This window comes from Hyperolius riggenbachi, chromosome 8 (genome assembly GCF_040937935.1).
Source record: "Hyperolius riggenbachi isolate aHypRig1 chromosome 8, aHypRig1.pri, whole genome shotgun sequence".
NCBI lineage: Eukaryota > Metazoa > Chordata > Amphibia > Anura > Hyperoliidae > Hyperolius > Hyperolius riggenbachi.
In genome coordinates this window covers 64,711,735-64,736,045 of record NC_090653.1, presented here as the reverse complement: position 1 = coordinate 64,736,045, position 24,311 = coordinate 64,711,735, and the positions used below count along the sequence as shown (strand labels likewise).

Here is a 24,311-nt window from a genome sequence, read left to right as displayed (position 1 = left end):
CCTAAAGGCAACCCTGGACCTACCAGAGCCTGTGGCATGCGCTTCTTCTTCCCCTGCCGTCTCCTCTGTCCAGCATTATTACACTGTCTGATCTCACCAGCCCCGTCACTATTAGAGGCTACAGACGGTCCTTGCGGAGGCATCGTCCATCCATACACTTGTACTTGTAAAGGATCGGGTCTCCTCCTGGCTGAAGTCAGTGGATTCACAGGGGAAGCCTCTGGAAGGACATAAGATGATCAGTTAACTACTGTACTGTCAGTTTCAAGTGTTCCTGAGATGAAAAAATCACCAGCATTTATACTTGCCTGCAGTTCATGGGGCACCGCTGCAAAACTTTGATGGAGTCCCCCCAATGTTCACACCCCTTCCCTTGCCTCCCCTTGTTGTCCTTCACAGCCTGGGGTCCCATCTCACAAGGGTCATAAAACAAGTGTGGCCATCATGATCTTCACACCCATAACAAGTGTAGCCACAAAAACTCCTGATTTGAAGTATAATCCCCTGTATCAGGGGAAGGGAAGATTAGTAGTTGGGGCCCCAAAACAGCTTTGGGTCCCCTGAAATCTGTCTGCTCCCCTCTAGTTATGCCCTGGGACTTCCTTCAGTGTGGCCCGGCAGGACACATGAGCTCCCTCTGTGTCCTGCCAGGCCATGCCGATTTCCTACTGTCAGCCCCAGGAAATTCCCCAGTTGGACTCAGCCACACTCGACTGCACATGTGAGGTCCCGGCCCCATGTGCCCTCCTATAATGCTCCTGTGGCCGGAAGCATCCTGCACATGCGCAGTTCACTAGGACTACAACTGCGCAGGCACAGCGTGCACCCGGCCACAGAGGCACATCCGAGCATGCAGGCAGCCAGGGCTGCCCATGCAACTGACTGCTGGAGAGCGGAGTGGCCCAGAAATATGGCAAGGGAGCCCACGGCCTGAAGAGGGCTGGAGGAAGCTCCACGTAAGTATAAATGCTGGTGCTTATTTTATCTCAGGTTTCCTCGAAAGTAAAAGACAAAGACAAACATTTATATCGCGCTTTTCTCCTGGCGGACTCAAAGCGCCAGAGCAGCAGCCACTAGGACGCGCTCTATAGGCAGCAGCAGTGTTAGGGAGACGAGCCTAAGGTCTCCTACTGAATAGGTGCTGGCTTACTGAACAGGCAGAGCCGAGATTCGAACCCTGGTCTTCTGTGTCAGAGGCAGAGCCCTTAACCATTACACTATCCAGCCACCATGAAATAAAATGTAAAGGCTATAATTGTCAGCCTATGGTTTTTATACGGGATAAATGATAGTTACCGCATGGAGAAGAAAGGTTAAACACTCCTGCTTCCACTCTTGGCTGGACACTCCATAGACTCTGCAAGGGAAAACGATACTTCATTATACAAACTTATTAAAATGCAGCTCTAATACAGGAATAAAAATACACAATATAAAAGTATCAAAACAAAAGGTAAGGGCAGGAACACAGAAACATGATCTGCACGAATGATGCTACAGATGTGAGCGCGTCCTGTAAACTGGTCAACACTCCTCATGTGCTCAAAGCATGCAGTCCAGGATGCTAAGCCAAACAACAAGATTCCAGAATTGCTTGGCACTATTTGGAGTGTTTATTGCTAAAATAGTGAAAAACTGACATCCAATATCAAGACGTTCAAATAGTAAAAGGATGATACTTATCACGTCTGGCAGTGAAGGGGTGTCTGGGTGGACAGTGGGCGCCGTCGGGTGCACGGCCTGACGACCGTTTCGCTTTAAGCAAGCTTCCTCTGAGGCTCTAATGTGCACAAATCGGTGCTATGTGGTACTTCCTTCCTCTGAGGCTCTAATGTGCACAAATCGGTGCTATGTGGTACTTCCTTAAAAGATACTTCCTCTATCTTTGTGATGTCTCGAAATGTTTTCTTTTCTTGGCTGCATGTGTATCTCTTTGTTTCTGTTTATATACAGTGGCCGAATACTTTTGCAAGCCACTGTATTACAGCCCCTGGTCCGCATGTGCCCTTCTTGGGCTTCCGTTTTTTATCTTTAATTGCTGCTCTGGTGTGGCTTTGTCCTTTCCCACTCTCCCGTATTTATGCGGGTCTTGCACAGCCCCTTAGGCATGTGAAATAGTGCTCCAATCTTTGGTTCGGTATCTCCCACTTATTCCACTACTCACACTTCACCACACACTCTCTCTCTTGTCCCCCTGTTGACTCCTTTTCCTCTCTCCCTTGTCCTCCACACGATTATTATATTGTTAATAAACTACAGCAGCAGGTTTTACTTAAGACCGTACATGCGTTCTTAGTTACTGTTAGGTATATGACGTTTTTCTATCCCCACATTGCATTGGCTAATAGAGCATTAACTGATGAAGGCGTGGATACACCGAAACGCATTTTAATGCTACCTGCACACGATTATCACGAAGAAAGACTCCTTGGGTCCCCTTTCCATCCGGACCATCACTCCCGCTGGCAACTGCAGCCTCAGGTTGTCGCTCCAGACGGGACGCGTTCTTCTGGTCTATATGCCAAACCAGATGCCTTTCTTTCATTTTCATCTAGTAAGTGCAATTTGTAACGCGCAATTTTAATCTTTATTAAAAATGATCACACTACGGAGCGCTCCTCCTGTTTTATTGTACAAATGGTCTAGCGCTCAACAAGATATCGGAAAGGTCTTTCACTGGTATCCCAAATCAGTTCAGTATTATAATATTAAACTTTTCACAGCATAATAGTCTTTGAATACGCTCACCAAATTCATATGCCAATCGATTACAGATCAGCTCATACGTTTTTTGGCCCAGCCAGTCACGAAATTCCTCTTCCAGCTTGTGTCTTGAATTACTCAGAGAAAATTTGAGGGTATGACCGCCGGGAAAGCTAGAAGAGGTATCTGGATTGTATACTGGCTGGGCCGAAAGTGAGATTGCCAGTCTATAACGATTGGCCATAAGATCTGGTGAGCAGATTGTATGTGTGGGGATCTGAAGTGGTTTTAGTACAGACAAACTACACCATATGTGCTCTGTTTTGTTGTTTTCCCTGAGTGATTCAAGACACAAGCTGGAAGAAGAATTATGTGACTGGCTGGGCCAAAAAACGTATGAGCTGATCTGGAATCGATTGGCATATATAGTTACATAGTTATTTTGGTTGAAAAAAGACATACGTCCATCGAGTTCAACCAGTACAAAGTACAACTCCAGCCTGCTCCCTCACATATCCCTGTTGATCCAGAGGAAGGCGAAAAAACCCTTACAAGGCATGGTCCAATTAGCCCCAAAAGGGAAAAATTCCCTCCCGACTCCAGATGGCAATCGGATAAAATCCCTGGATCAACATCATTAGGCATTACCTAGTAATGGTAGCATAAATGCAGGTATAGAGTTTGCCATAACGACTTCCTGTGGCAATGCATTCCACATCTTAATCACTCTTACTGTAAAGAACCCTTTCCTAAATAAATGGCTAAAACGTTTTTCCTCCATGCGCAGATCATGTCCTCTAGTCCTTTGTGAAGGCCTAGGGACAAAAAGCTCATCTGCCAAGCTATTATATTGCCCTCTGATGTATTTATACATGTTAATTAGATCCCCTCTAAGGCATCTTTTCTCTAGACTAAATAAACCCAGTTTATCTAACCTTTCTTGGTAAGCGAGACCTTCCATCCCACGCATCAATTTTGTTGCTCGTCTCGTCTCTTGTTGCTATAAGTTTGGTGAGCGTATTCAAATACTATTATGCTGTGAAGAGTTTAATATTATAATGTTGAACTGATTTGGGATACCAGTGAAAGACTTTTCTGATACCTTGTTGAGCGCTAGACCATTTGTACAATAGAATCTATATTGAGGGGGTGACACCTAGACCTCTGGTTATAGCGATCCAAAAAGTATTGATTTGGTAAACTGCTGTTACAAAGTGTTCAAGGAGCGCACCATCTAACTATAACATTATTAGCTCCTTTTGTTTTTCCTCATTGGCTAATAGAGCCCAGCTAGAGGGAAACCTCCCTCACTAATATGCGTCTGCGCGCATTCTTTATGCGTGCGCATCACGGAGCTAGTTTCCCGTCTCTGTATGCTGCACAGCAGTCATGTGACTCATGCGACCCATGTGATCTTATGACGTCTAGTAGTTTTACACTTAGATCCCCAGCTATTGGTATTTGCATTGCGGAGGGCGGGTTGAGAGGGCGGGATTGGGGGCAGACACTCACAGCCTCCCCTATGAGACGCTTTTAAAGAGTAACTGTCAGGCTGCAGAAGCTAATTTAAACCTCTATTCTCCTGTTTTAAACAGTTTAGAAGGAAGCCCAAAAGCAATTAGTGAAGATAAAAATCTCAGTTACCTTTGATGTGTGCTTATCAGCAAGTCTGTTATTCTTAAGAAGACGCAAGCCGCATACCATACTGCAAAGCATTCTGGGGCTCTCCCCTCGGCTGCTAATCAGACGTTACAGCAGCTTGTAATCGCGTAGCACTGATAAATCTCCAGGCAGAGTACACTGCAGGAGTCCGCTATTGTTCCTAGCCACATGGCTCATTAATATTCACTGCACACTGTGTTATTCAAGTACAAGCTTATCTGTGATCAGGAAGCAGGCAGGACATGACGATACATTTGACAGAAAAACATGGAGCCTGCCATGAGCTGTCAGGAGCATTATTCTCTGCATATACTATATACAAATTCTGTGAAATCCAAACGTGGACAGTGAAATGCATATGTAATGTAAGTACAGCCAATCTTTAGCTACTGATATATGTGTTTATTTTCTCTGAGACCTTATACCTAACAGCTCCTCTTTAAGGAAGTAACACATAGCACCGATTTGTGCACATAAGAGCCTCAGAGGAAGCTTTCTTAAAGCGGAACAGTCGTCAGGCCGTGCACCTGACTGCGCCAACTGTCCACCCAGACACCCCTTCACTGCCAGACGTGATAAATATCATCCTTTTACTATTTGAATGTCTTGATATTGGATGTCAGTTTTTCACTATTTTGGCAACAAACACTCCAAATAGTGCCAAGCAATTCTGCATTGAGACTGTTGAGTACAATTCAGTCTCGGTTATCTGGCATGATGGGGATCGGCTGATGCCAGATAAATGTGCTTTCTGGTTGCTTGAGACAATGTTAAAAATAGGCCCAGCTAATACAGTAATATACCTCACTCTATATACATACCATGAACTCTGTATTAAATGTTAAAATACAGTAATTGAAAGTATATTAACCTTGGGAAACCATGGAACCCAGTCTTTACGTCAGCAGAGCCCACAAACGGCCTAAAAAGTTGACTTTCACCAGTGTGAGTACTGCTGGCGAATTGTGCTGGTTGGTTGAGACTTTTGGCTAGATGAATTCTGGATAACCAGCACTCTACTGTATCATAAAAATAATGTCAAAGCCCAAAGTCAGGTAAAGATGTTTCCATAGAACACTGAAGGCTTAATCTTAACTTCCATTACTCTAAGCTGACACCTTCTCACAGTGTTCAGCCTGTACCATGGTCCTTGTGGTCTGATGATGCAAGCTAAGGAGTAACAAACCATGGAGCCTGCTAATATTTCCTTCAATTCAGCAGTTTAAGGTCATGTGATTAATGTCTTACAATAAGGTCCAGAAGTCTAGTTTGAGTAAAAAAAAGGAAAGGTTTTTACCAGTAGGTTTAGAATTGTTAATGAAAATGAACCTTAGAACCCAGTTCCAGGGAGGAAGATAACAAGCGTTTCTAACTAATAATATAGTGCCCAACTCCCCCCCCAAAACCTCCTTATTAACCTATTTGGGTCCTGGATGGAAGCCCTAGCGTGATGTAATCACTGGAACAGCAGGGGTCCTTGTGGGTAAAGGGGGATTTGAAGGGAGGTGACCCTCCTTAGTTAGAGAAAACAAGATGTAGGGAGTAAAAAAGGGCTTTAGGGGCAAGTAAAATGACAAAACACCACAAAACCTTAAGCATTAGCTAACAGTATCTAAAGTAAAAACCTAATCTCAAAGCAAGTTTAAATCATCTTAGAAGTTCTGGATAGAGGAAATCTAAGCAAGTAGACAATCCATGATCTCCATCCATTAGTGTTCAGATCTGACACAATTCTATTCCGTTAGGAATCTCCTTTGATATTTGTGGGAATAGTGATGGGATGAATTATTTTCTTCTAGGGAAGGGTGGTGGAATTACTGCTGTATTTCCCCATAGCGGAAGGACTCCGCTCTCTACAACAATTATAATGCAAACTTGGAAGACAGAAAGAAGCACAGGGACATGGGGAGCCCAATCTCATGTGATACAATATACACAATGGAGAGGTGTAAGGTATATAGAGACTATACTTACAAGTGTGAGTTGCTGAAAGAAGCAACCACTCAGAGAAGCATGTTGGGAAGTACTGTCCCCACTCGGGTTTTTATTTGGTGAAGATCGTGGCCCCAAAATAGCTTATTGACTTTGAGAATTATAAAGTTAACCTCGCATCCTGGCTATGAACCTTTGTTTGTGACAGCACAGTATTTGACCTGATGAAACAGCTTAAAAATAACCAGAGACAGTTCCTTGAGAGGCAGATGGGACACGGAGGCATGTTAAAAAACAGAATTTTAGGTATTGCACTCCTATAGATAGTTTAAGAATAGGCATGAACAGTATCCAAAGTACTGGGTGCAGATATCTCGGAGGGTAAACAGAGGAGAGGGATTTACTGTTCAAAACGCCCGCAAGGGGCATTCCTGCAGGGTTTATAGAGCTACCATTGGGCAGCTCTCTCTCCCTGGCCGTGCCCCCTGCTGCTCCCCCGCCTCCCTGCATGCTGGGAGAGATCTCTCTTCTTGCAGCGCTGTGACCAAGGGGTCACAAAAGTCAAAGTGGACCAGTGCAGCAGAGAGCGGCGGTTTTGGCAGCTACCTGATCCGCCCAGTCTTCCAGATCAGATAGCATCATATTTTTTTTTTTTTTTTATGAGCCCACCTCAGGCTCTCTTTAAGTGGTGAAATACCTTGTCCCTTAAAGCAAACCTGAAGTAAATTTAAAATAAGAAAAACAGATACTTGCCTAAGGAGAGAGAAGGCTCTGGGTTTGTCTCACGGCCCCTTTATTTCAGCTCTGGCTACCCCATTCAAATCTCCCCCCACGGGAGGCTTGGAAGTCTTTAGGAGCCCGAGTGCTCCCAAAGACGGACGGGCTCCGTACTGCATGCATGAGAGAGCGCACTCGCACATGCGCTCTATGGAGCGGCCCGTATTTGGGAGCACTCAGGCTCCTGAAGACTTCCAAGCCTCCTCTGGAGGGAGATTTGAACATGGGAGCCAGAGCTGAACTGAGGGTACTGTGAGACAAACACAGAGCCTCCTTCACACTAGAGGCTGCGGTAGAAAAGGCTAAAACGCTGCCTTTTGCTGTCAGCCTTTTGGTGCTTTTTGAACGCGTCTTTATGCTTTTCAATGCAAATACATAGCTTTTCCATAGCGTTTTCCAGCTCTAAAAACTTTTTTTTAATTTTTTTATTATTGAATTCTGGGGATTTTTTTCAGCGGTGAAACGTTTTTAAAAAAGCTGTAGTTTGCGGTTTCCATTGACTATGATTGAAACGCAAAACTCCGCGGTCGGCCCTGAAAAAGTGCCCGGGAGCTTCAAAACGCAACGTCGAAAAACGCGGCGTTAAGTGTGAAAGGTAAAATGAAAGTCTATGCACTTTCATTTTACCATGGAAAACGCAAACTATGGCCGTGGCGGTAAAACACTGAAAAAGGCCTCTACTGTGAAAGAGGCCTTAGGCAAGTATCTGTTTTGTTGTTGTTTTTTTTTACATTTGTTTCAGGCTCACCTGAATTGCTGAATTAAATTTAAATCACTTTGCACTTTACACTACCAGAAGGTAGAATCAGTTTTTTCCTGTCTACTCAATCATTTTTAAAATATTTTGGGGCACCTCCAGTTATCTACATAGAATCATAATAATATACATGTCCATGGAAACTTAACATGCACAGTCAGGTTAACATTGGCAAGGGACCTCCCTTTCCACTCCATAAAGTGAGCCAAGTTTATTTGTGCATTCATCACTACCTGCATGGAATTAGTATGTTCTCCCCATGATTACACGGGTTTACTCTGGGCACTCCAGTTTTCTCCCACATCCCAAAACTATATTGGTAAGTCAACTGGCTGTCCCTTAAAGTGGACCTGAACTCTTGTACAGGACAGAAGGAAAAGAGAGAGAAATTCCCCCTGTATGTATTTAGAGAGATTAGCCTGTCTAATTCCCCCTCATCTGTGACTAATCACAACTGTAATTTGATCAGCTGGTTGTGTCAGCTGGCTGCCTCGGCAGAGCAGCTAATTTGTAAACACAGGATGTTAACCCTATGTCTGCTTTCATGAAAGCAGGAAGTAGACACTGCAGATTTATTGCAGGATTTGTATCAGCTGTAACAAAGAAATGCTTTTTCTTTAAAGGTTATTATGCTGTTGCTTATCTTTTAGAGCAGAGAGGAAGTTCTGAGTTCAAATACGCTTTAAGAAACTGACCCTAGACTATGGCAGTGAGGTACTAGGTACATATATAATATAATACAGCGTTTCCCAACCGCTGTATTATACCTACTGTATGTAGAACGCAGGAGGGGGAAAGCAGCGCTAGAAGGAGGGGCAGTGGAAGCAGCGGTGGGGAGGGGGGAAATATCCCCCCCTCCCTCACCTGGGACCCCTCCTTCTGCCTCTCTCCCCCTCCATTTATGGGTGGCAAGTGCGGGGTCGGCGGCGGGGAGGCACGCGGAGAATTACTCACCACTTCCGCGTTCCAAGCGCCGGCAGCGTCATGTCGTCAGATCTCCGCCTTCAATGCCGCCCACTGTGCTTCCGCTAATCAGGAAGCACAGTGGGCGGCATTGCACTTGCCACCGATAAATGGAGGGGGAGAGAGGCAGAAGGAGGGGTCCCAGGTGAGGGAGGGGGTATATTTCCCCCCTCCCCACCGCTGCCTCCAATGCCCCTCCTTCTAGCGCTGCTTCCCCCCTCCTGGGCATCTATACTGGGGGCAACTGTACTAGCTATACTGGGGGCAACTAAACTAGTTATACTGGGGGCAACTAAACTAGCTATACTGGGGGCAATTAAACTAGCTATACTGGGGGCAATTAAACTAGCTATACTGGGGGCAACTAAACTAGCTACACTGGGGGCAACTAAACTAGCTACACTGGGGGCAACTAAACTAGCTATACTGGGGGCAATTAAACTAGCTATACTGGGGGCAATTAAACTAGCTATACTGGGGTCAACTAAACTAGCTACACTGGGGGCAACTAAACTAGCTACACTGGGGGCAACTATACTAGCTATACTGGGGCACTACCTACCTATACTGGGCACTATGCTAGCTATGCTGGGCACTATACTAGCTATACTGGGCACCATACTAGCTATCTGGGCACTATACTAGCTATCTGGGCACTATAGTAGCTATACCGGGCACTACCTACCTATACTGGGGCACTACCTATCCATACTGGGACTATACTAGCTATACTGGGGTAACTAAACTAACCATACTGGGGCAACTAAACTCCCTATACTGGGGCAACTATGCTAGCTATGCAGCCGCACCCCAGCCCCCCCCCATAGCCTGCTACACACGGCACTGTCCACTAGGTCGCGCAAACACCCGCGCGCCCCCCGCCGTTCCCCGGAGAAAAATATGGTCAGAAAGTGTTCCCCGGGCCGGAAAAGGTTGGGAACCACTGATATAATATATACACACACGAACGGGGCAGCTTACTATTTTGCACAGTAAGTGATGGCTGCTTTCCTTAGCTTCCTATGCGCCTTGAGTCATCTAGCGGAAAAGCACTTTTCAAACGTTAGCGGACTCTTCCATTCTTCTAATAGTTGTACCAGGCGGTACACTTATCTATATAGCTACTAACAAACAAGACTAACTACAACATCAGCACAGTTTTTATTACACCCAATCCTGATGTATTTAAAATGTTATTACTGTAATTGGGCATTACAGAGCTTACAGATATCTCTCCAGCTATTATGATTGTTCATAAGCTAGTTTACTGTTTGTGATCACATCTCGGGCAAAGTTTCATCCAGTGCAGAAAACAAGACAGATAATACATTTCTAGATAGTGACGCAGAAGAAGCAACAAGGACTGCTGATGTGAAGCCTCATGTAACAGTACAATACTAGTTTGCATTTACCAAAGTATCTCCTGTGTGTAGTTGTGCTTCATTCTCAGGTGCTCGGGTTCCTTCTGTGATAACATTGTCTCCGGGAATACCGTAGTCCAGAAAATCTTCCTCCACTCTCAACAGGTCCTCTTGACTCCTGTTTTTAGAGTTTGTGACTCCAGAATCAGAGCTGAGGCCACTCTCGGATCTTCTGATCCCTCGTATTTTATTGCGGGAGGCTGTTGGGAAAAATGGGAGGTACTTTTCACTCTTCAAAGACAGATTAGTGGGTTAGACCTTAGAAAAACAATATTTCAGTTACTAAAATACAGCAAGAGAAGTGGATCATCTTGGGGAGGTGGGACAGACATTGGTTTTGTCTGCACTTTTCTGAAGAAGGGGGGCCCCTTAAGGCCCCAACACAATTGTCTAGTCTTTGCTGACTGCTATCTTAATAAACTAAGATATTGCTTTGAGACAACGATGTGCTAACCTTATCTTCACTTGCTTTGACTTTTGATGGGTGAGCTGGCTTAGCACCCAAGGTTGAGCAGCCAAGACCAAAGGCAAGGTGTGCCATTTCCAAAACCTTTGTGCATTGGCATTCCAAGAGATATACAGTAGTGTACAGAAGTAACAGGACAAATCCAGATTAGTGCTTTTCATAATTAATTCCTGAAGATTTTCACAAAAAGGTTAAAAAAAACATTTATTTTACCCAACCTATGATTTTTTCCAGCTCTTTGAGAAGTTTATAGGGGTTCTAATAGACAAAGAACCAGATGGATCCCTTCAAAAGATGTATTATGTGAAGAAATGCAGAAAGTCTTTTTAAGAAGGCAGGAAATTCCCACTAGAATAAGTATATTTAGTTTAATTGAAGAAATATGGAGGAAAAAGACTGGGCAGCTCAACAAAGTGTTAATTATCCAAAAGTAATAACCTTAATTAAACTGTAAGGCAGAGGCGTAGCTGTGTGTGTGTGTGTGTGTGTGTGTGTGTGTGTGTGTGGGGGGGGGGGGGGGGGGGGGCAAGGGGGAACATATGTCCCCGGGCACAGCACTGTGAGGGCTCTGAGCCCAGAGGCCACACCCGCACGTGCATGCGAGACAAGCCGCTGGTGGACCAAAGTGCCTCCCTCCCTCTGCAGAATAACAGCAGAATACTCACTCAGCGTGCCCAGTTTCCTCTCCTTGGTAACAGCAACATCATGTGACAAGAGAAGCTGCTGTAACCAAGAAGAGGATGCTGGGCGCACTGCAGAGAAGAAATAACATAATCGCTGGAACACATTTGGCTATCTAAGGGTGGGCACATCTGGCTATCTAAAGGTGAGCACATATGGCTATCTTAATCGGGATAGTGAGGTACATCTGGCTATCTATAGGAGGGAAGATGGCAAATCTTCCAATATTAAACAATATTTACACATTTGGCTCCACCTATGACCATGCCCACATTCTGATGCGTGACCACACCTATTTGTGCGCGGCCGCAAAAACCATCTAGCTATGCCTCTGCTGTAAGCAAAAAAATAAAATAAAAAAAATTTAAGAGCATTAAATGTTCTATTTTATGACTTCATCATATGGCACCCTCAGAGCCGAATTTACCATAAGGCACTGTAGGCATGTGCCTACTGGCGCCAGTGATGGAAAGATGGCTTATTCCCCTACCCTAGTGCCTCCCTCTATTCCTATGCAGAGTCCACAGCAGAGTGTAAATTTGAGGTTACTCACTCAGCTCTAGGCATTCCACTGATGAGATCTCCCTTCAGTCGGGGGCACCAGTAGCCACTTCTACTTAATACTGAGACCTCTGGCAACCTAAAGCTAAGAGGTACCTGTAGCTACCTATGACGGGCAAGGGAAGTAAGGGAGAAGTGACAGCCAGCACACTTGTTGTGCGGTTTAGCAGGGGTTTCATGGAGGAAGAAGTCTAAGGTGCCAGGACATCTGTGCCTATAGGCTCCTGTGATGCAAATCTGGGCCTGGATCCCTCATAAAGTAAACATCAATCAACCTCACTCATATGAGTATATAGGAAAAGGAGCTGCTGCACAGAAAGCCGGCTGTTTCAGTGGCCAATATCAGATGCCTGTGCAAGCGGTAATTGGTGTCCATGTACTACACTAGCTATGAATCTTGGAATCCAGGTAGGGTATAGTTCCGAGTGCTACAAATTGAATGTGAGCCTACTCGCGTACTCCACACAGACTGGACAAACTACACATCCGTGGCTGTTAGAGTTCATCGTGGACCCACATGGAGAAAATCAACTAAACCCATGGCTGTTCCCAGCATGCTCCAGGATTCTGGGAATGTACATAGTTCAAAATGTCATGTGATTGGATCAGCATATGGGGGTGTGGTCCTGCTGAGGGAGGAAAAGGAGGAGAGAGATGATGCATCAGAAGCACAGGCTTATGGGTGGGTGGGACCAACACCAGACTCTAAGCCAGCCAAAGCCACCGCAATAAATAATGTTCTTGTTCTAATACAGTACTGTATAGAAAGTCAGTAGCCAAGAATAATCTCTGCTTTGGGTAGATTAAAGCATATTTTATCCATGAAACGCATGATGCAAGACATCGATAAGTCAAATACCATCAGTGAGCAGGTAGGATGAGTCCCGCCCATCATGAGATCCAGAGCTGCCGACATCCCCCGTTGGGTCCCACTCCAGATCGATTGGTAACATGGCTTTGGCACACGGAACAACAGGGGGACAGGGAGCATCGTCCTCTTCAAAATCCAGGTCCAGAAACACATCAGAAGACCCGGAGGATACATGTTCAAAGCCGCTATCTAGAACATCATCTTCAAACACCTTCAAGGAAAATGTAGAAATCAATTTTTTTGTCTTACAGTTAATATATATATAGAGCAAAACACAATTGAAATCTCTTCGACAACACCTTGAAACCTCTAGCTTTTTAGGCCAGAAAATAATCTAAAAATAAATCACGAACAACTCCATGCCTGGAATGTATAAGCACTTTATTTAATAAATTTCACACTCAGAGCATGGGGTCTGTAATCCCTTAGATTTGGTTGTTTCTTTTGATGGCAGGTCTGTTAACCTCTTGTTTAGAGAGTGTTTCAGTACTCTATACTTTCTGCTTCTGCTTAAAGGGGCACTACAGCGAAAAACTGTAAAATTTTAAATGTGTAGATATATACAAATAAGAAGTACATTTTTTCCAGAGTAAAATGAGCCACAAATTACTTTTCTCCTATGTTGCTGTCACTTACAGTAGGTAGTAAAAATCTGACAGAAGTGACAGGTTTTGGACTAGTCCATCTCTTTATAGGGGATTCTCAGGGATATATTTATTTTCAAAAGCACTTAGTGAATGGCATTTGCTCTGTTCAACTGCCAAAAAACTGTGTAGTGAGCAGGGAAGCTGGCCAGCACCATTGTTTGAATCCTTTTTAGGGAAAATCTCTATAAAGAATAAAAGCCTTGCTGAGAATCACCTATGAAGAGATGGACTAGTCCAAAACCTGTCACTTCGGTCAGATTTCTACTGCCTACTGTAAGTGACAGCAACATAGGAGAAAAGTAATTTATGGCTCATTTTACTCTGGAAGAAACTTACTTCTTAGTTGTATATGTTTGCACATATTTTAAATTTTACAGTTTTTCGCTGTAGTGCCCCTTTAAATCGAGCACATAGTGTAACCTAGGTCATTCCCTTCAGTCTCTGACCAAGTCTTGCTGTTTGAAGTTTCAGCAAATCACAGCCGACTCTTTGCCTTACCTCGTTTCCTCCCTCTCACCTATTGTTTCTTTTATTTGCTGTACAGTTTGTTAGACAGCATCTTTATCATTGTCACATTTATATTGTATACCAGCCATGTTCATATTTTACATTGTACAGGGCCACAGAAGTTAATGGCACTATAAAAAGCCTTATTAATAATAGTAATAATAATAAATAATAAAGGGTGCCACAATCAGTACATTTACAGTATAATCTCTTTATCGTAAACTCTGATGTAGTAGAACATTCAGGTATAGTAAACTAAATGCACATGTCCCAGCCAAACGCTATTTTAAGTATATGGGATTAACGCCTGATATATAAAATCCGGATATAATAGAACTTTGGGCATAGTGAACCTGTTTTTTGTCCCCTGCAGTAATCTATATCTGGCTATAGCGGAAAGTGGACGAGCACATGAGCTGCGGTCAGTGGGCGGGCTGGCAGCCACTAGTGTAGCCTGCTCGCTATCTGCATGCTACTCTGGGCCAGTGTGGATTACCTCAAAAGTAGCAGCTGGTGCATGGGCTAAAGACCTCAAGCTGCATCTACTGGTGAGACCTATGCTTCCTGTGTGAGCTGCATCATCCAGGCTGCACAGAAATGTGGACAGAGGAGCACACTATCAGTACTGTACCTGCATTAACTGGTGAGACCTATGCTTCCTGTGCAAGTCGTTACATAGTTATTTGGGTTGAAAAAAAACATACGTCCATCGAGTTCAAGCAGAGAACAAAGTACAGCACCAGCCTGCTCCTTCACATATCCCTGTTGATCCAGAGGAAGGCGAAAAACCCTTACAAGGCATGGTCCAATTAGGCCCAAAAGGGAAAAAATTCCTTCCTGACTCCAGATGGCAATCAGATAAAATCCCTGGATCAACATCACTGGGCATTACCTAGTAATTGTAGCCATGGATGTCTTTCAACGCAAGGAAAGCATCTAAGACCCCTTTAAATGCAGGTTGTAAACTTCTGACATAGTAAACTATTTGCCCCGGTGCCTTGGAGTATAATATAAAGAGATTCTACTGTATAACAAAGCTGTAAAGCTGGAAGTAATTGTACCTACCAGCTTGGTGCTCACGAGTCGTTTCTGCAGGCGAGAGAGGCGGGTGATTATCTCATGACAGTAAGAGCCCAGCTCTGTCAGCTCCTCCTCCAGGACCTCAGCATCTTGTGGATCGCAGTCATACATGAGCTGATCTCCGCGATCCAAGAAATCCTCCACCCGCTTTGTGTTATTTCGCACATCTTCCTGCAAGGCCTGAAACACAATGATCAGCATCAGAAACACTGCTCTGTATTCACTGAACAGGGCTACATTACATGATATTTAAATATCAACATCGATAAAAAACAATTTTATTGCTACAGACAAATGGATTCACTAAAGGAACTATACGCAGGTACTATAATGAAGAACATACAGTTGGTTTTATGTCACAGTTGTGCTCCCAGGCAAATCACCTTTAAGATAAACACTGGCTTCAGATTGAAATGGAGGGTAATTGCCGTAATGATATTCCATATGTGTATTCTGACCCTGAGCAGGATCATCCACAAGCAGGGGGCGTATCTAAAGGGAAGCAGCTCCTGTGACCACAGGGGGGCCAATAGCTGTGGGGTGCTCCCTACTACTCATCTTCCTTTCCTCCCATAAAGGGGTCCACCCTCCCGATCAGGTGTTTTTATAGCTACACTTGTTATGGGTGTGAAGATAGGGATAGCCACACTCGTTTTATGACCCTTGTAAGATGGGCTCCCAGGCCATGAAGATCACCAAGGGGAGGCAAGGAAACAGGTATGAACATGGGGGGGGGGGGCTATCAAAGTTCTGCTGGGGGCCCCATGAGTAGTAGATATGCCACTGTACACAAGGCAACCTGGACATGTGCCTGGGGCCTAGTGGGTGTCTATGCACCCAGCTGCAACCTCCTTTGCTTCTACTCCCACCTCAGCTTAACAGTAAGACTATCCCAGGAGCCGTAGCCATTACCTTGCCTTGGGCCCCACTTTATCTTAAACTTTTTCCATCTGGACCTGACCTCTAACATCCTAGAAATGTGAATGAAAGAAGAAGCCTTTTTGCAAAGTTATCAGTACAGGAAGTCCTCAGTTTTGTCAAGGTTGTGTACTAGAAAAAAAATAATTCCTTATGGGAGTCGGTGTAAAATTCTATTATTATATTTTGCATAGAAGTGAATGACAAGACCTGCCTACACTAAAGCTAGGTGCACATGCTGGATGACACTTGGTTGCAGGACAGCCTTGGCTTGGACACCTTAGATGTACAGGGGCTCTCCAACGTAGCCTAAAGATCCTGCACACTGGCATACTGGATATGTAGCTGCAAGGACTCCCCAGCATTCTCCTTCTCACCCCAGCCATCAGAAGCTTAAATCAGATTGTACGGAGGAGCCCGAGGTAACGTCTCTGTACGTTCTTGCAAATGTGAAGAGTTTGAGTCATACAAGCAGTGAGGGAGGAGAGGTGCATAGAGCCTTGAAAGCTGTCCAAACACTTGAAGCACAAGAGAACCCACTTACTTGGTCCCAAAGATCACTTCAGGAGTCCTCGAAGGTAGCTAATAACAGCCCTGAAAAGTCAGTGATGGATGGAGACACTCAATGAGCCTTTACAACACCACAAATCTGCTTCTCTTGAAAAGGGGCTTCCACTAAGATGTTAAATGAGCTATTCAGTCATAGCCCATTGCTTGTTGGCTCTATTATCATTTACAGAGAGAGTTCCTGGGCTAGTGGCTTTACTTAGCATGGAGATGACAGACAGGAACATGGCAAAAAGTTTTAAAGTGAACCTCTGGACTAAAAATCAACTCAGCAGAACTGAAAAGGCTTGGTGTTTCTTTAACAGTTTCACAGCATCAGAACTTTGTTTTTCTTAACAAAGCATCATTTTTAGCTGCATTTTTATCTAAGCTCCACCCATCAAAGAAAAAAAGCCCAGGCTTTTTTTCTCTGATGCTGTGCGGAGCATGATGGGATTTCCTATGTTGTTGTTCACGTTGCCTAGCAACTGGGAGAGGTGATCAGGACACAGGACATTTTGAACTGTGTCTCATTCTCCCTGTCACCTCCTTTCAACCAAAAAGATGGCTGCCATCATGAAATCAAACATTTGCCTGTTCTTTTAAAACAGGGTGGGTAGGAGATTATATTACCTATCTATTTTAATTAACATAACTAATGTAACTTAATGACAGTATGTTTGTTTAGGCTGGAGTTCCTCTTTAATTGACAGAGAAGAAAGGCATTATGGACATTTGCACTTACAGTAAATGTAAGGTAACGTAACAAAGTAACGTAACAAATAACACTTCAGAGACAACAATGTGTAGGGATCATAATAGCAAGGGAGGGTATTTCAGTACAGCTATTGTCACAAACTCGAACTGTCATTTTCCACGCTGCCATATGCCGTTTGTGTCCTTCAACATTACAACATAATAGTGTCCATCTTGTAGATAAAGCTGTACTGAACTAGTGTGCATTATTGATCCAGCATAAGGTGTGTCTTACAAGGAAATCTCAACAAGGTTCAGAGTGTGATGGAGATATAACAGTGCCAGCAAACAGTCACAATGTAGATATGCAAGTCAACAGAACATTTTTAAATTAAAGGACCACTATCGTGAAAAATTGTAAAATGTAAAATATATTTTAACACATACAAATAAGAAGTATGTTTCATGTGGATTAAAAAGAGCCATAAATTACTTTTCTCCTATGTTGTTGTCACTTTCAGTAGGTATTAGAAATCTGACATTACCAACAGGTTTTGGGCTAGTCCATCTCTTTATGGGGGATTCTCAGCATGGCCTTTATTCTTTATAAAGGCACTCCTTGAAAAGGATTTATACAAAAATGCTGGCCAGCCTTCCTGCTCGCTGGACGGAGCAACTGCCACTCACTAAGTGCTTTTGAAAATAAAGAAAACCATGAGAATCCCCCAAGAAGAGATGGGCTAGTCCAAAAGTCGCTAATGTCAGATTTCTACTACCTACTGTAAGTGACAGCAACACAGGAAAAAAAGTAATTTATGGCTTAGGCCCCGTTCACACTTGCGTTTTGGCAAGTAAACGGACCGGATCCTGACCTGATCAGAACCGTACGGTTCTGATCCGGATCCGGTCCGTTTGTATCAGGCATGCATCAGGCTGCCATCCGGATCCGCGGGCAAAAAATAGCGAAATTTAAAAAAAAAAATGTTGGGGTCAGCAGAAGGTGCACCTGTAGAATCAGGTTCCTCCGCTGTAGGCCTCACCTCCACCTCCGACATTCTGCCAAACAGCTCCAGCACGTCTGTCACTGCTGCTCCACTCCAGACATGCTTGGCCCATGTGTCCCCATCCGAAATGGCCGCTTGGATACGCATAGGAAGTGGGTTAGAACGTCAGGTTTTTGTAGGCAGTGTGTTCTGTGCCTTCCGTTCCCCATTGGTTTCTGTGTTCCTGATGGTGCTGTCAGGCTCAGGTCCGGCTCCGGTCCGGGTGCGTGGGCCGGAGAGCCGGACCCAAAAAATAGCGCATGTTGGAAAAGAGTCCGGAGTCCGGATCCGATCCGGCTCCGTACTGTACGGAACGGACCCGTGTGAGCGTCCGCATAGCCTTTACATTGCTATGCGGAACGTACGTTCCGTTTGTACAGTATGCGGTCCGGATCAGATCCGGAAAATCCGGATAGCGAACGCTAATGTGAACCGGGCCTTATTTTACTCTGAAAGATATGTATTTCTTATTTGTACAGTATGTGTTTACATGTATTTTAAATTTTCGCAATAGTGGCCCTTTAAATCTAAACTTCATGATATAGAAAAATGTCCTGAGCCTGGTGAGTTGATTAAGCATCTGGAATTTCTACTGTCAACTGGCTGTATCTGCAAATGAACTGCACAGTATCTGCAAGCTCTGCATGCAACAAAATACAGCTGCATGTAAGCATGTTTGGAAGCATCTGCCACATCTGGAAAACCGCATCTGGCTGCAAACTGAAAAGGAAACGTCACTTTTAATAGAATTATATTACAAAACAGATTTGTGGCACTGGTAGAAGTTATTTTAGATGATTAATAAAAGTTTAGCTTTGCTTCAGTGATGAAGTTGGATTTCAGTGGTTCCTGGAAAGAAGAACATGAGCCAACAATTCTTTTCGCCTTTGATTTGTTTGCCTTACCTTCAACTGTTGGATTTTCTCACTAGAGTTACCACTGTAGATGTATTCCACACTAGACAGCTCTAGGTCCATCTCGGTTAGACATAACCTCACATCGTCCTGATCTGTATCAAACTCTTCTCTTTGCTGGATTTTGGTCTGTAACAAGGTGACAAGTCAGCTTTACTCTCACTCTGACCCAGATACGCTTTACACAGATTCAGTTTTGGCTTCACTGCATTGTAAACCCGACAAAATACCTTATAAGCCAGGTGGAGGTTTTCTGCTTCATTCTGCAAAGAGTCCCATAGATGGTTGGCCTCCTGCATCCTACTTCGAAGTGCTGTAGGGAGCAAAGTGTGTGGCATCTGTGCTATTCTCCAGTACTGCCGGTTCAGGGATTCCAGGTCCAGCAGCTTTTGTCTCATTTCTTTGAGTAGCCCCTAAAAATAACCAGGAGTATAAATAGAACAGTAATAAATATGAAGTGTAATGGTGCCCATCCAGAAATCAGAAAGAGAGATCTGTCGGCTTCCCATACACCACAGGCCAATTTCCGATCGATCTCATCATGAAATCTATTATGATTCGGCCTTGTGGCACCGCCTCCACTGCTGTCCCCTAAATGTACTCCCCCCATGCTCCTGCACTAAATGCTTTACCAGTCCACTGTCGGCGCTAGTGTCCAGCTGTGCCTCCACATTTGTGCCCCACATGACTACCAGCATGTAGCACGTGGCGCTTGTGTTTTGCGTCACACATGTACCCCCACGTGCTATGTGCTGCCAGCCACAAGGGGCGCCAATGCAGAAGATAAAGCGCCGGATACTAGCAGTGACAGCATAATGCACGGGCACGGGAGGGCGGAGCCATTACATTTGGGGGGAGGGCAGCGGCTGGGGGTTCTGCTGCGTTTGTCGATCATCCCTGTATCGCACGTGGTTACCGACACGCACCTGATCAAACACATTGACCCGAGATTTCCCAGTATGTCAAATTGATACATTCAACCAATTTTGGGCCAAAATTGGTTAAATCATCGATAGGGCGGGATTCTTACGGCACCGTTTCTCGAATTGGATGGTTGATCAGCCGCAGAAATGGCAGATGTATGGACACCTTAAAGTGAACCTCCGGACTAAAAATCTACTCAGCAGAACTGAAAATGCTTGGCGTTTCTTTAACAGTTTCACAGCATCAGAACTTTGTTTTTCTTACCAAAGCATCATTTTTAGCTGCATTTTTAGCTAAGCTCCACCCATCAAAGAAAAAAACCTGGGCTTTTTTCCCCCGATGCTGTGCAAAGCATGATGGGATTTCCTATGTTATTCACATTGCCTAGCAACTCGGAGAGGTGTTCAGGACAGTTGGAACTGTCTCTCATGCTCCCTGTCACCTCCTTTCAACCAAAAAGATGGCTGCCATCATGAAATCAAACATTTGCCTGTTCTTTTAAAACAGTGTGGGTAAGTGATTATATTACCTATCTATTTTAATTAACATAACTAATGTAACTTAATGACAGTATGTTTGTTTAGGTTGGAGTTCCTATTTAAGAATAATATGAAACAAGTGATAGTGGATGCAGGCACCAGGTTACTACCTCGTATCTTCTCATGGCCAGTGTGGCTTCCCTGTGAAGGGTGTGAGATGGATTTGGGAGAGATGTCGCTATCTGGGTAATCTGTAGCCAGTCCTCAAACCGCGAGAGGGAATCCAGAAACTGCGCACACAGCTGTCTATCCTGCTCCATGCTAGAAGAAGAGGAAATTGTGGTAAGATAACAAGGAACCATGTACTGTACACTTACATTGCTTGTAGCGGAGGTGGATTGTGATACAAAGATTGCTGCTGGAGCTTAAGACCTGAAACTTTCAATCAGACTTTTGTTTGATTCAGCGGTTTATTTATTCTGCTAGGAAGATTTAATTAAAGGACCACTATTGCAAAAAATTTTAACATTTAAAATGCATACACATACATATAAGAAGAATAAAATGAGGTATGCATTACTTTTCTCCTATGTTGCTGTCAATACTTACAGTTGTTAGTAGAAGTCTGACAGAACTGACAAGTTTTTGACTAGTCCATCTCTTCATGGGGGGATTTTCAGTATTTAATTTATGCCTTACAAATGCACTCACTGGAAAGGATCTACACAAAGATGAAGGCTGCATCTTCTGTAAGTGACATCAACATAGGAGAAAAGTAATTTATACCACATTTTACTCTGGGAGAAATGTACTTTTTATTTATGGATTTTCATGTATCTTAAATTTTTCGTGATAGTGGGTTCTTTAATATACTAATGATCAGAGAGAAATATAGACAGCGTAAAAACTGTGGAAGAGAGAGGTAAGGAAAGATTATACAAAAACTAAAACAACATATCATAATGTGTGAAGTAACAAAACAATATGAAAAGGCAGCAAGGACCGTGACAGCAGCATCTAACACTTGTCTACACTTCGACACTCTGTGCCCTCTATAATAATTCTAGATTAATTGGATATCTGAACTTGATAAAGAAAATGGATATGCGTGCATGACTGCCATAATACAGCCCGGAATGAGGTTAAGATCCTGCTGGGTCTTACTGTCTAAATTCAGATACACTGCAACACAAGGTAGTCTCCGGGCCTCAGTATGAAGAATGTGATGCGGAGAGTTCCAGTAGGCAAGAGAGTCATCAAACCTTCATAAAATACTCCAGTGTACATTAGTACATAGCAAGGAAATGAGCAGCGCTGCAAGCCCCACTTGTGGGGTCGAATACACACCGAGCATACACATGACCTGTCTACCACTAGAGGAGGATGTTGGTTTCCATTAACAGCTTGCATGCAACCTATTAAGTACTCGTCCCTCCCACTGCGAAGAAGTCAATCCTCCATGGGAGGGGCTTAACTCCCATGGAGGATTGACTTCTTCGCAGTGGGAGGGACGAGTACTTAATAGGTTGCATGCAAGCTGTTAATGGAAACCAACATCCTCCTCTAGTGGTAGACAGGTCATGTGTATGCTCGGTGTGTATTCGACCCCACAAGTGGGGCTTGCACTCTTTTGCAGGTAGGCACTAGTCTGTTTTTAAGTAGCGCTGCTCATTTCCTTGCTATGTACTAATTTAATTCGTTTTTGGTCAGCTGCTCCCACTTAACAGCCATGCTTTTGGTGTATATGCAGAGCTTCTGTTTGGGTTCAAGGTGCGTTTGTAGTTCCTGGGGGGGCTCAGCGCATCTCTGATTGGAGGCCATTCAGAGGCGGCCTGGTGTTGTGCTGATCCACCTTTTGCGCAAACTCCAGTGTACATGCAGAGATGGATTAAGATGTAATGGGACCCTAGGCAAGGTAGAAGATTTGGAGCCCCCTTGTGGTCCTTTTGGTAAGCTGAAGTGGAGCTTACCCCAGCTGCCTAGGATGCCTGGTGGATGATCCTGCTCTGTGTACATGCATTCCATAGGAACTCAACCTTCAGCGGATACTTTTCCAATGCTTCACTTTATTTCATACTGGTTTACACAGCATAACATAACCAGCAGGTGGTTATGTTATGCTGTGTAAACCGCTATTATGCACTTCCCATGGTATATACACACACAATAAACTTATGTTGGCCCAATCAATTATTTGTAATAATGTCAGATGACTATCTAGCATGTGCAGTAGAGTCTCAGTTATCCGGAACTCAACCAACCAGCAGTCTTAACCAACCAGCGCAAATCACCGGCGTTGCTCACAGTGGTGAAGGCCAACTTCTTAGGCTGTTTGTGGGCTCTGCTGTGCTTTAAAGAGGAACTCCAGTGAAAATAATGTAATAAAAAAGTGCTAGATTTTTACAATAATTATGTATAAATGATTTAGTCAGAGTTTGCCCATTGTAAAATCTTTCCTCTCCCTGATTTACATCCTGACATTTATCACATGGTGACATTTTTACTGCTGGCGGGAGATGTCACTGGAAGTAGCTGCTGCTTGCTTTTTTGGCATTTGGAAACAGTTTTTAAACCAGCTATTTCCCACAATGCAACAAGGTTCACAGACAGGAAACTGCCAGGACCATGGACCTCACAGTTTTCTGTGGGAGGGATTTCACCACAATATCAGCCATACAGAGCCCCCTGATGATCCGTTTGTGAAAAGGAATCGATTTCTCATGTAAAAGGGGGTATCAGCTACTGATTGGGATAAAGTTGAATTCTTGGTCACGGTTTCGCTTTAAGGTTTTCATGGCTCCCCCAAGGCTAATATAGTTTCAATTACTGTATTTTAACATTTAACACAGAGTTCATTGTATGTATATAAAGTGGGGTATACTACTGTAATAGCTAGGCCTATTTTTAACATTGAGTCTCAAGCAACCAGAAAGCACACTTATCTGGTATCAGCTGATCCCCATCAGTGTCGGATAACCGAGACTCTGCTGTATACATGCCCCTGACATCTGTAATCTAGTCATTGGTTAGTGGAGGTGCTGTAAGTTCCTGGCCACCTGATATTTTACATTTTTCCTGCTTGTTTTCTCTCTCTCTGCTGTGTGTTTGTGTGGGGAACTGTCACCTTAAACAATGAGGACCAATTGTTTCAGGTAACAAACTAAAATGTGTACCAAGCTTAAAGGGAACCTTAACTGAGAGGGATATGCATGTTTCCTTTTAAACAATACCAGTTGCCTGGCAGTCCTGCTGATCTTTTTGATTGCAGTAGTGTCTGAATCACACACCCTGAAACAAGCATGCAGCTAATCCAGTCTGACTTCAGTCAGAGCACCTGATCTGCATGCTTGTTCAGGGGCTGTGGCTAAAAGTATTAGAGACACAGGATCAGCAGGAGAGTCTGGCAACTGGAATTATTTTAAAAGGAAAAATCCATATCCTTCTGAGTTTAGGTTCCCTTTAAGGGGAAACTATAGTATAAATTCTGCCTCTGGTCCAACAGGTTATGGACGAGAAATAAAAAAAAATGATTTGCTAGATACCGTATTTTCCAGTGTATAAAAGACAACCCCCCCTCCCCCAACGTTTCCAGTTAAAATATAGAGTTTGGGATATACTCGCCGTATGAAAGACTACCCCTTTTCCGGTTTCAATAGTTTTTATTGAATTTTTTCAAAGTAATTAACATAGTCAAACAAAACTTTGACACAATCTTAACAGTAGTTTAGTACATTAGACATTAACAACATGAAAACTTGAATAA

General features: G+C 43.8%; 1 protein-coding gene across 4 annotated transcripts in view; it reads right to left on the bottom strand.

Annotated features, from left to right (window-relative positions):
• Positions 1 to 24,311, bottom strand: part of LOC137528849 (nesprin-2-like) — a 132,577-nt gene that overhangs the window by 20,102 nt on the left and 88,164 nt on the right. For 3 of the 4 annotated variants that reach the window (XM_068250518.1, XM_068250517.1, XM_068250519.1), the window contains 8 exons: positions 20,719 to 20,869; positions 19,376 to 19,558; positions 19,137 to 19,274; positions 15,014 to 15,208; positions 12,783 to 13,005; positions 10,207 to 10,415; positions 1,297 to 1,357; positions 24 to 220 (listed from right to left, as the gene is read on the bottom strand). In XM_068250518.1, the coding sequence (XP_068106619.1) occupies positions 24 to 220; positions 1,297 to 1,357; positions 10,207 to 10,415; positions 12,783 to 13,005; positions 15,014 to 15,208; positions 19,137 to 19,274; positions 19,376 to 19,558; positions 20,719 to 20,869 (1,357 nt within the window). Of the gene's footprint in view, positions 1 to 23; positions 221 to 1,296; positions 1,358 to 10,206; positions 10,416 to 12,782; positions 13,006 to 15,013; positions 15,209 to 19,136; positions 19,275 to 19,375; positions 19,559 to 20,718; positions 20,870 to 21,157; positions 21,234 to 24,311 lie in introns of those variants that run through there. The other variant, XM_068250520.1, reaches the window with a different exon arrangement.